We start from the raw sequence: 13304 nt of genomic DNA on the forward strand, positions 1-13304 counted from the left end.
TATTTTTACAGCTTTCAACACTCCTTAGACCAACAATACAGCGAATTACTTTTTTTGCCAAATAAATTCCTTCTTCATATCACTTGAGTTATCCCAAAGACGGAGCCCATAATTGAGATGGGAATAAAACAAACCATAGTAAGTCAGAATAAGTACCTCCCTACTGACACAACATTTTAGTTTTCTTAGTAGGTACATAACTCTGGACAGTTTCTTACACAGAAACTCTATGAGGCTACTCCAACTCAATTTACTGTCTAGGACAAAACCCAGCAGTTTCAAATAGGTATTAAATAAGGATCGCCTTTTTTACTAGACGTAAAACAGATACAAGAATTCAATAGCTTAGTGCCGTTTGCACAGTGTCAGTTTAAACTAAATTTCATCTTAAACTGGATTAAATCTATATCAAGTATCATTTGTTATAATGTGATTCATTTCGAGTTAAAGCCAACAGCTGATTGAATTCAGTTTAAGCTTTCACTTTGCAAACGGCCCTTAAGTCAATAATAAGTCATCAATCAATAGTCAGTCAATACAATCATAAAAATAGTCACATTGAAATGAAGATACCAGAGTACATTCAAAATGAGTACTCATTCAAATGAGTACATTCATAACGAAGACAAATAATCTAGTGAGGTCCACGTTATAATGGCAGTGGAGAAAGATAGGAGAACAACGTTGCCGATTCTCTGTCTTGTCAATGCTTTCTATAGACGGTAGCTGATACAGGTTTATTGATGTAATATTAACTGTTCATTCTCGTTTAAAATAATCAATTATATTTTTCAATAATTTAATAATGAATGTTTACAATTAAGATGAAATATTTTGTTGATTAATTATTAATTCTACATTGTTAAAAGACGATCTGGCAACAGAGCAAAGCGAGAAGGAGCTATCCGCTTTGTTGAATTATAGACAAGGATAGCAATACCATTACCAATCAAAGACTGCCATTATAACGTGGACCTCACTATAGATAAGGATAACGCTATTTGCTTTGTCGAATGATAGACAAGGATGGCAACACCAATGTTAATCAAATACAGCCATTATAACGTGGACCTCACTATAGAACCTTAGTCAAAAGGTCTAGAAATCGATTTTGAACACGGTTATAAGTCTGGTATTTTGAATACTCAAACGCAATCTATTACAGGTTGGTAACTGACCTTAATTCGAGGTCGGTAAGGTCCTGTGAGGGGGCCTTGGGCGCACCGGTAGGACTGTGGAACGAAATAAGGTCACTTGAAGGTGTGCTCGAAGGTGGATTGGTGGTCACACTGTTGCGCCGCACAGTCGTCGGCGGGGGGCGCAGTTTCGGCAACAGTGGCACTCCTAAACCCAACAACAAATTAATCAAACAAATAAACAAATTTTAACCTCTCTCAAATGTACAAATGGAAATAAATTAGAAATTGCTATTGTTCAAATGCTAATCAATGAATGATTACTATTAAACGAAAAACCTAATTAAATGCTGTAAATCACCCCGAAGACTTCTGCTACTGCAAATATTGACAACAGGGTAAACAGCTAGATGGAAATTCGATGAGAGCTACTATCCAAAAATTATTTGTAAAGGTTTCCTGACTAGCAATTAGGAGGTACCGGGTTCGATTCCCGGGCTGGCAAATAATTTTTCGATAGTAGCTCCCATCGAATTTTCATCTACTTGTAAAACCTGTTGCCAATATTTTTAGTAGCAGAAGTAGCATTCCTGACTAGCAATTAGGAGGTACCGGGTTCGATTCCCGTGCTGGCAAATAATTTTTGGATAGTAGCTCCCATCGAATTTCCATCTACCTGTTAAACCTGTTGTCAACATTTTTAGTAGCAGAAGTCTTCGGGGTGATTTACAGCATTTAATTGGGATTTACGTTTAATAATTATCATTCTCTCGAATGTGTCTAATCTTGAATGATGGTACCTAATTCGATAAATTAAGTTCCTAACCAATTAGTTTATTAACCAATACGTTTTTATGAGTATCCGCACATTAACAGATTGGAAATATAAGAAAGAGACCCATAAGAAATAATGCTATCTTTTCTCTATCCAACAGAGACGAATTCAATGCAAAGAAGGTGAGTACTCTATACGTAAAATTCAAGGTAAACTGTCACAATAGTGACAGATCCCTGAGAAGACAGTAAATAGAGACAGATAGAAAACAATAGAGACAAGACAGAAGTCTTAAATTGAGATGAAGTTTTTTAAATGACTTCTTGTTGACAGGAATTTGACACTATTGTGACAAAACTTATTTACTTGCGTAACTTTAGAAATGAACTAGACTGCTTGCGTAGCAGCCTAGAGGTCCTGGGTTCCCACGCCCCAACAAGAACCAATTGTATTACTTTTCAGAAATTTATCGGAAAGCAGAGCTTTATACATAAAAAATGCAGTGAAAAGATAAAAATGATACCTGTAAATACCTATAAACATTTGATTCAATACTTGGCTTTCTTTATACATAGGATTGTATAATAGTATTAGGAGACTTGAAAAATGTAGGCCAAATTGTAATTATCAATAGTGGATGTTTACAGTAACAACATATGTTTTGATTTTACGAACCTGCATTGAAAGAGCCAGGCCTTGGTCTGGAACGCGGCTCAACGCTTGTTTCCACACTACTGCTCCTTCTCACAGCTCCGCTCGACACACTATTCGCTTTCGACACTTTCAAATTATTAGTCGCTTTTAGCTGCAAACCTGACATGCGCAAACACACACATCATTAGTCACTCAAACCTTATCATCTAGTGGTAAAATATTGTTAAAAGTATGTTAATAAGTCACTCAAACTTGTTTATAGAGTCGCAAAATACTGTTGAATAAAAAATAGTAAATGTTTGAACCAATTATTTATGTGAAGAAAACCATTTACACACACAAGCACAAAATTGAATCAATGATTCTGAGAGGATTCAATTCAATTCAAATATTTTTATTTAACAAATGTACAGATACATTGAATAACGCCATATAAAATAAAATAACAAAACACACAAATATCAAAGGATCAACAAGACCAAACCCTAAAATGCTTACTAAATATAATGACAAACAAAAAACAGATTTTAGAAAACATATCAAGATTGAATAGAATATTTCAGATTAGTACACACAAAATATTAATGGCCATAACAAACCAAAATTGAAAGAGTGGAGAAATAGAATTCAGAGTGGTACTTCAGACGATTTTGGGAGTATTACTGGAAAAGATTACAAAGTGGGGCGCAAAGGTAGCGGAGAAGGTAGCTGAGAGTGTTAGAAGTAATGCATAATAATATATTCAAATGTATCAGAATATAGTGGAGCGGCGAAGATAGGGTAGAAGGTAGAATGAAGCAAAACATTTTTAGATGCTTGCTTTACTTGAAAATGCTCAGCTAAATTATCCTCTAAATTAGCCTCTAATTTCGCCGCTCCATTATGTTCTGACACATTTGAATACACGCATTACTTTCAACACTCTGAGGTACACTCACAACCTTCTCTGCTACACTCTACCTTCGCCGTCCCACTATGTTTCAACACATTTGAATACATGAAATACTCATCAACACTCTCAGCTACCTTCTCCGCTAGCCTCTACTTTCACCTCTCCACTATGTTTTCATCCCTTAAGCAGATCATTGACCTGAAATATTATTATACAACATGGTACCTACGTATAACAAAAGGCCACACAACTGTAGTAAGCACGTCATAAGTTAAATATATTTAATAGCAATACTCAACCCCATTGTTATAATATCTATTTCTAATATCTTTAACTGTTTTCCTTAATTAATAGTTTTTAATCACTTCTTCACAATTACTCGACGAGAGCACTTGGCTCCCGAACTCTTGTTTTTAACATAGTTGTAGTGTGAAAATAAAATTTCAATTTTTAAAAACTTTGTCGAGTTGCCCAATCCCTCAACTATAGACACTGCGGTCATAAACAGCTGTTTAATGTGATTAAGGGCCGGTTTCCGAGCTCGGGATTTATGTCAGTTCTAGACTTTGAACAGGTGGAGTCAGAAAATTGGCTTTCCGAAACGGGACGTAGTCGTAGTCATTGTCACGTTTGAATTAAATTTCAAAAAACTAGAAAACACAAAATAACATGAAGATAAAATAGTGTAAAGTTTCAGCTATTGTGAATTATTTAGGAACGTTTCAATTTGACAAGGAAAAACGTTTCCAATATTATAAAAATAAGAAAATAAAGATTTATTTCGCTGCAACTATTTACTGCGACTACGCCCCGTTTTGGAAAGCCAATTTCCTGACTCCAGCTGTTCAAAGTCTAGAGCTTACCTAAATCCCAAGCTCGGAAACCGGCCCTAAATGATTAATTTAATCATTTTAATGAATTGTGTTCTGTTTATCATTAGCTGGCCTGTATAGTTTTTTAGTTATGGTTAGAGCTGTTATAGCTAGTTTGCTGGCTTGTTGTTATAAGTAGGAACTATATTGCAGATATTTTTCGTTATTTAGAAGATTTTCGACTGACCTTCCTGCACTTTGGCTTGTAGGAGTCTGAGTTCGGCCATTCTCTTCTCCATGCGAAATTTTTCCATAGCCAGCGTTTCCAGACTAAGCGCCCGCGCCTTTTCAAGGTCCTCTTCGAACTGCTTGTCGTAGTCAACATTTTGGGCCCCGCCTGCATTTGACATCTACAAAACAAACATAAATTACAAAAATAGAACAGAAAAATCAACAAGTCAAGTAAAAAATTTATAAAGAAAACATGAGTTTATTTATTTTGTAATATATACAGTTGAGATAGGAGCTAATAATAATAATAAATGAATTTATTTTTCCTCCTCAAATTACATAAGTAGAAATTAAATAGTATCTTGGAAATTATACTGATAACCTATCCAGTAATGTGATCAGATAATCGTAGTATAATTAACAAGGTAAGAAAATTATCAAGTTAAATAATAAATATAAACTAGTATGAAAAAAGTAAAACTAGAAAACTATGAGTCTAGTCTAGGTAATTAAAATTGCTGAAACATTACAAAAACTAATAGAATAATAACATACTAATTATGATGGTGGGTGTTATTGAGAACAATCGGTTAGCAGAATTACTAAACAACTTATTCATCATCATAAATAAATTGTATGGTTTGATGTAATGTACTACAATTTATTAATAAAAATCACTGTACCCTATTTTTTTGATTTTTTTATATAAACACTTAGATAAAACACTTCATTTATTAAAATTCAAGTTGTCCTATTGATATAATTTATTATTCATTTATATACAAAAATATGTGGAAGGAAACAGGTAGAAACCCTGAACTTAATCCTAAAACCTTAGCCCTAATCCTAAAAAGAGACTGAGAATAAGGCTTACTACTGAGTTGGAGAAATAATAATCAGGTCAGTCACTAACTTGACTTTTCATGTAAAATGTACGACTGGACACATTTACAGTGAGTGGTATATTCTATTCTAATTCAGTTTCTGATCTTATTGCTTTCAAAATTAAGGTTTTCATATTGTGGGCTTCAATTGTAGGAAGTCTACGAAGAGAATGAAGACTTTTGAACAAGTTTAAAATTAATTAGTGATAGTGTATGCAGACTATATAATTTCTACTGCTCTCATAATCTCAGAACTACTTGGGTCATCAATGGATGAACTTTTTTATTCTTCTTGTTCATATTAAAATACAAAAATACAATAGTTTTTGGCGTGACTGGAAAAAGAAGCCTTGAGCTCCAGCCACGAGTTCTAAAAATAAGAAATACATTTTTTTAATCTAATAACAGCAGTACAAATGAAACAATTCTGTTGATGGATGATAATCTATGGATGTTGAATTTCATCAATAATCCAAGTACTTGATAAACAAAATATAAATGCACAGAAAAATAATATAATAATAACTAAAGTTTCATAGTCATTCATATTGTAAGAAATATAGAGTAATGAAAATGGTTCTCTCAGACTAGTTTTAGTCTGCATGACTAAATTGTTGGGGGTGGATAGAAAAACCTACCTATATTTGAAACTTGTAACTATCATTAATCAATATTTGGTGAAAGAAACGTTTCTGCTGAACCTATTGTTCTCTACCACGTTTGTACTCGTATGAACGAGAAAACTGTACAAATCAACTGAACGTTCTAGACTTTCCAGTTCAAGTAATCAATATTATACATAATGTAGATATAATATACACTTATCAAAACTTAAACTCATTAAACTATCCAGCCCCATCTTGCAAAAATCAACACAGACTCAAATGACTCATAGCAAAACAAAACACCGATACAATCTATTGTTTGAAATTTACATTTTCGCAAAACAAAAGGAGAAAGATCATTGAAATATTTTCAAGTGTGCATTGTAAGCGATTTAAGCTATTTCTACTATTACAACTAATGACAAATTGATGGTTACATAATTTATATTTACAATGGAGTGGAATGAACTTGGTAATGATTTCAACAAATATGAGTGAACAGCGTCATTATTTTATTTATTTAATCATTTGGAATTACACAACTATTTTGGCAACTAAAGCCCTGCTCTCAAATGAATCCGGCTCTTCTCGGTAGGAAAAATAATACCGTTGGTTCCTATGGTAGTGTTCACACATTGGTACAAGCAATTTTATACATTGATACATGCAATATATTACATTGGTAGAATTAATATTTGTGTACGCTTCCATCAGAACCAATGGTGTTCTCTTCCAGTTCAGCAAAGTACAAATTCATTCAATAACTTGGTTACACTAGGATTCAATATTTGGTTTTTAATATTTCCGTTTATTTTAAAATCAATTCATTCTAAACTATAATAAATTTAACAAGGTCAGGGACAAGTCTTATATAAACAAATAGCATCGTTAAATTTCAATATTTGAACATCAAATTGATATTAAATAATTTTATAGTTAGATCGTCCTCATTATTTTAGAATGAACGCTAAATCCATTCAAACATAGATATCATTCTCACTCTCACTTGACTCGCTCTCTCACTCTCTCTATCATTCTTCTTCTCCATCTCTTTTTACAGCCTACATACGTCCTACATAGAAGATAAGTCGTCAGTAATTAATTTGCCAAACATACTGTTGGCATTATTCTGAATGTTAGTTAGATATAGTTGGATATAGATATAGTTATAGTATATATTAGTTGGGATAATTCGGAAAGGCGCTGGTGTAGCTTCACTTATAAAAATATAAAATAACAATATTAAATGAATATAGCCACAAAAATAAACGGGAATTTTACTATTATAATCTAATTGTTCTGCAAATTGCAATATGGAAATCTGAAATTATATAGGCTATTTGTACTAATTGCTTTGTAAATAATTGCAATCAAACGACTTGAAAAATCTAACATGAAGATAAGCCTATCGGAAATCCCTTTAATATTATTTAGTGTAACATGTATGTTAGTAATCAAGAATTTACTGATAAGTTTAACAAGCCGTTATGATAATTATTATTATTGAGATAGCTCCAATTAAAAATAAGTAGAGGATGATTCAATAATCATGTCAAAGCATTTATATTATTTGCATAGAATAGTCTAGTCTAATACATAAAATAAGCTGATTGTCAAACGTAATGCATTAAAACAAAACTAACTGACATCGCAAAGGAACAAACATCAGAGTACATATATTACATAATGAATGCTTTTCCGATGTTTAAATTCATTTTACGAATATTTTCCTACTTTTCTTATCTATATTTTGAGACTTTTAAAGAATAGACTACTAATGACAGTACGAACAAAGAGTATTGCAATGTTTTGTCTAGAAATACGTGTTTACATTGAAGTATGACATAATGCGATTAACTATTTCAGATATGAACTTGTTTATGTTATCATTTTTAATATTTAATGATTAAAACCAATAATTTTAAATGACTGCCTTTTGTTCTTTCAAGTTTGAATCTCAATTTAAAAGATCTAGTAATAAAAATTACAATACTGAGGAGGAACGTTATTTACATTGGGCAAATAACATCTTATATTTTTTTTTAATGTATGAATTCAGGGCTATAATTTAGAATTGTAAGTTACGTTACAATTTTTATTATTTTATTAATTTTAATGGGTACTATAATTTTATTTTATAAACAACTTATATATTATTCAGTACGATATTTGATAACAATTCAGAAGAGGTTTTTTTAAAACAAGATGCAACATAAAATCTCTAGCTACTGTTCAAGGCTGAATTTCAATTGTATTTCCAACAGAAATGAGATGTTTATATGACTTATCACGTACACGGATCTATGGATCGATTGTCTCCTACAGCCGATCAGCCTCAACTAAATTTATAGTCGGAATCGGTTTCTGGAAATTATATTACCAAATATAATTTTAAACTGACCTTGCAAATGAATAAAACAAAATTACTAGAAGCATCGATTGAAAACGTTTTGAAGATTATTGTGTATTTTAGAGTAAGTTTAACATTTCTGTGTTTTTCAGTGCTTCACAAATATATGTAGCATTTCTTACATAGCCTGTAGGCTGTGATTTGCTTGAGGCGTGAGCTAAACTTAAACTTAAATTATTCAATCTTATTATTTGAACAGAAAAACGAAAAAGAAAATGTACTTAAGTCATGCACTAAATAAATAAGATTTCATTTGATTGAGTAATGTATAATTTTAGTTTATCATTGAATATACTTACATCTACAAGCAAATATTCCAGATTTCCTTGCTTCAAATTTTATTTTTCAGCATTTATAGGTTTACCGATGTCCACGGCAATAAGAATTTTTCATATCACTCAATTCTAAGTTTTTATTTGCATCTGAAACAATAGAAAATAATTTAATAAACGCTTAGATAGAATAAAGAAATTAAGTTCCAATTTTTCTTTGAAATTGATTTAAAGATTAAAAATTAATGAATACTGAAAAAGAACAACATCCAATTTGTAATTAATATTGTTAATAAGAAAATAGAACATATAATTTAACCGTTTCTGATGCCAATCAATAAAATTGAAATTTTCTAACTTGCATTCCTTTTTGTTTAGATCGATTGATGCAAGATTAATATTTAAAAGAAATCTTTTCTACGATTCCAAAGCTGATACTATTGATAGCATAGTTCATTTACAACATTAAATAACTGTCAAGTAATCAAACGTTTAATTAAACTATGGGATTTTATAATGGGTTGAGAGTTGTAGACTATAAAATCTCTGGATTGTAAACAAAACTCAGCTCATTTACTTTACATTGTTGGTCTTCCCAACAGTAGGGAACAGTTGGTCTCAGGGAAGTTGTCTAAATTAATAAATTGTTGGTATGAAAACCTCTGGTAAATTATTGTAATTTTTCAGCTAAATTATAAATCAAAATTATTCTCATAAGTTAGATCTGACACTCATAAGTAGCCTAGGTAGTCTATCTTTTAGTTTTGCTTTGTGCATGTTTTTCTAATAATTTCCCAAGTACATTTCCTTAATAAATAGAAGAGAGTACTGAAGCCATGAAATAAACTTTTTTAATAAATTAAGAGACAATAATCATGAACAAAGATTTTTGACAACACAAAACAAGAAGCCTGTTGAATATGATTAGGTTATACAGTGAAATCTACTTACTTTTGAGTGATGTTTCAACTATAGATTGACAAATATGTAAAAAGTCTAATGCAATTTATATTTCTAATCACATTCATTATAAATACACTCTTAACAAATTGAAAAACAATAAAATGTTTAATTAAAATACAGCCAATGACATAAATGCACTGTACAAAAAATATAAACTCAACAAAACCTTCAGACAAGAAAAGCCACTGCCTGTATGATCGCGTTTCTACTGCATCGACAATCATAGCTCAGTAGCCCGCGAGTTTTCAAACGTTAGATAAGGATTATTCTGAGTTGAGAAGAATTTCATGAATTTTCAAAGCGAACTCCTTTAATGAAAAACTATTTTAATCATTTCCGTTTAAAAAGTAACTATGATCTGTACCTACTTTGTATAACAGTATTCTAAAATACTAATTTCCAGTTGCACAAAAGCATGTTTTTAATCACGATTATTTGTCACAAAAATCAATCAGAGAAGTCTTTTTTGAAAAGAACGCTTCTTTGATTGGCTCTCGTGCCATTTAATCATGATTAAAATTCAACGAGCTTTTGTGCAACCAAGGCTAAATTTTACTGTATTATTTCTAGAACCATTAATTAACTTGGTTACATTGAATTTGTGCAAGTCCCTTGAGCGGGACAGTTTCAAGTCTTCAATAATGAAGATCTATCTTTTAGCTCTCCCATTACAGTAAACCGAACATCAAATCAATGTTTGCATGGTTTTACAAATTTTGACAGAAGAATGAGCTGAAACGATAAAAAAGATATAAAATAATATAGAGACAAAAAATGTATTCTTTTTAAACAATGAATTTTCATTGTTCAACTTATAATCAGAGTAATCTGTTTCATTTCTCAATGAAATAATTTTAAGTAGGCCTACCCAGTTGAAGTTTGTGAGATAAGAAATCAATCTAATGCTTATAATATGGCGATTTTTCAGTAATCTCAATTCATGACCATTTTCTGGATAGATTGCGTCAAAAACTAAGATCAAGATGGGAGGTCAGTCATAAAACAGAAAACATTCATCCAGGAGTAGGTTTCATAGATCTCAGGAAACATTCATCAAGGAGTAGGTTTCTCCACCCAAGGAGTAGAGTGCCATACTCACAAAGTGTCCTCTCAAAGGTTTTCTCCTCCTGCTCACGGAAATATGCAAGCATCATATTGAAAATTTTGAGTGCTCCCTTTCCGCATTCATAATCTTGTTTTCCACCATCATAGTTATAGGCTGATGCTCCTTTTCCGCATTCATAATCTTGTTTTCCACCACCATAATTATAAGCAGATATTCCTTTATTTCCTCCCTCATAGTTGTAAGCTGATGCTCCTTTTCCACATTCATAATTTTGTTTTCCACCTTCATAATTATAAGCAGATATCCCTTTATTTCCTCCTTCATAGTTGTATGCTTTGTCTCCTCCAAAAACTAAGATCAAGATGGGAGGTCAGTCATAAAACAGAAAACATTCATCCAGGAGTAGGTTTCATAGATCTCAGGAAACATTCATCAAGGAGTAGGTTTCTTCATCCAAGGAGTAGAGTGCCATACTCACAAAGTATCTCGGGCAGGGAAGCTATTATGCAATCGAGTCAGACTGGTATGAGGCAAATTGATATTATTTCTTCTCCTTGTGCTGTGGCTGTGTACAATGTCCTCTCTCCTGAAAGGTATGTTGGTCTCTTTTCAACAGTAACAGCGAACTGAACTGAATTCCAAGATGTAGGAACCTGTGAACTGGTATGTCTAGTAGCCTACTTTTGTGAATAAACTTATGAACAAACTAAAGTTGTAATTGAAGTTATTTCACCTTGAATTAATAATAATGAACAGATACTGATATGTTTTGACGTGTCATATACTGCGGGAGCGTTGCTCCCTTAATGCAGTTTGATAATTGTGACGAAAAGTAAAGTAAATAGCCTAAAGTAAAGATAGACAGTGTGGCTTATAATCTTCAGTCTCCTAAAGATTGGCGCACAGTGTTCCAGCCGATAAGACGAGGTGATGATCCGGAGATCCTTCTTTTGTAGGAGTGGGATCTTTCTGCAGCCGCCTGCACGACCCCAAAGCCATAATTAATATGGCTGTGGAAGAGGCCATAGTATGCCGTAACCAGGTATAGTGAGGTCCACGTTATAATAACAGTGTTTAATTGGCATGGCATTGCTATCCTTGTCTTTCATTCAACAAAGCGGATAGCGCGGTCTCTTTCTCGCTTTGCTCTGTTGCCAGATCGTCTTTTAACAATGTCGAATTAATAATTAATTATAAAATATTTCATCTTAATTATGTAAATTCATAATGAAATTATTAAAAAATGTAATTTATTGCTTAATAGAATATAACTGATTTTAAACGATAATGAACAGTTAATATTACATCAATAGACCTGTATCAGCTACCGTCTATAGAAGGCATTGACAAGACAGAGGTTCGGCAACGTTTTTACTTTCCTTGCCCTACTACCATGGGTAAGGAAAGTATTGCTTTCCGAAAAAATCAAGGTACCCCAATTTCTATACGTTTCAAGGTCCCCTGAGTCCAAAAAAGTGGTTTTTGGGTATTGGTCTGTATGTGTGTGTGTGTGTTTGTATATGAGTGTATGTGCGTCTGTGTACACGATATCTCATCTCCCAATTAACGGAATGACTTAAAATTTGGAACGTAAGGTCCTTACAATATAATGATCCGACACGAACAATTTCGATCAAATGCAATTCAAGATGGCGGCTAAAATGTTGTCAAAAACAGGGTTTTCGCGATTTTCTCGAAAACGGCTTCAATGATTTTGATTGAAGTTATACCTGAAACGGTCATCGATAAGCTCTATCAACTGCCACAAATCCTATATCTGTAAAAATTCCAGGAGCTCCGCCCCATCTATGCAAAGTTTGATTTTAGATTCTCAATTATAAGGCTTCAGATACAATTAAACAAAAAATTTCGAGTGGAATAGATTTAGCATGAGAATCTCTACAATTAATGTTCAGTAACATTTTCATCTAAAATTAAAAATAAGCTCGAAATTCGAAAAAATGTGATTATCCAATTGCAAACTGTTGATTCTATTAAATGATTCACTATGAAGAGAGCAGACCTCGTGTGTCTGCAGCGTTATTGCCCTGTCACCAGCTGGCTCAAATCTTTGAATAGTAAACTTGAGTTGCGCGGGAACACTAGCGTCAGGTGATCAATTTTCATAACGGCAAGGAAAGTTGTGTGAGTGCGCCACACCAGATTTTTCTCTTATCTTTCTCCACTGCCATTATAACTTGGACCTCACTATAGGTACTCCAAAGAAACATGAACTCTCAGTTTGCGCATCAGATATGTGACGTTTGACAGTCTATTGCAGATAATGTCAACATGCTACTTTCATGTTAATGTGGCATCCATCATGAATTCAAGCAGCTTCACACTGCGATCCCCCGACCGCCTTCAAGTGCAGATTAGATTTTGAGTCTTCCTCTCGTTCAGTGCAAGCTTGTTAGATCCATGAGAGTAAGGCTCAACTCACACCTAGGTGAATCAGGTCGAGAAGAGACTCGACTCTAGTCGAGAGCAGGTGTATTCAAATGGTGACAGTCGCGGAGACTAGAGTCGACTGGTCTAAGTGTCACCATTTGGAAACACATGCTCTCGACTAGAGTCGAGTCTCTTCTCGACCTGAGTCGCTTA

At 33.0% G+C, this 13304-nt stretch overlaps 1 protein-coding gene across 2 annotated transcripts in view; it reads right to left on the reverse strand.

The window, feature by feature from the left end:
• LOC111061019 (phosphatidylinositol 4-phosphate 3-kinase C2 domain-containing subunit beta) overlaps nucleotides 1-9817 on the reverse strand; it is an 83710-nt gene extending 73893 nt beyond the window's left edge. Inside the window, exons 1-5 of one of the 2 annotated variants that reach the window (XM_039439298.1) lie at nucleotides 9623-9816; nucleotides 8699-8821; nucleotides 4517-4679; nucleotides 2587-2724; nucleotides 1179-1344 (exon numbers count right to left, since the gene is read on the reverse strand). In XM_039439298.1, the coding sequence (XP_039295232.1) occupies nucleotides 1179-1344; nucleotides 2587-2724; nucleotides 4517-4679 (467 nt within the window). In that variant the 5' untranslated portion in view covers nucleotides 8699-8821; nucleotides 9623-9816. Of the gene's footprint in view, nucleotides 1-1178; nucleotides 1345-2586; nucleotides 2725-4516; nucleotides 4680-8698; nucleotides 8822-9622 lie in introns of both variants that reach the window. The other variant, XM_039439297.1, reaches the window with a different exon arrangement.
• Nucleotides 9818-13304: the final 3487 nt, after the last annotated feature.

The sequence above is a fragment of the Nilaparvata lugens genome, chromosome 12 (assembly GCF_014356525.2).
Source record: "Nilaparvata lugens isolate BPH chromosome 12, ASM1435652v1, whole genome shotgun sequence".
Taxonomy (NCBI): Eukaryota; Metazoa; Arthropoda; class Insecta; order Hemiptera; family Delphacidae; genus Nilaparvata; species Nilaparvata lugens.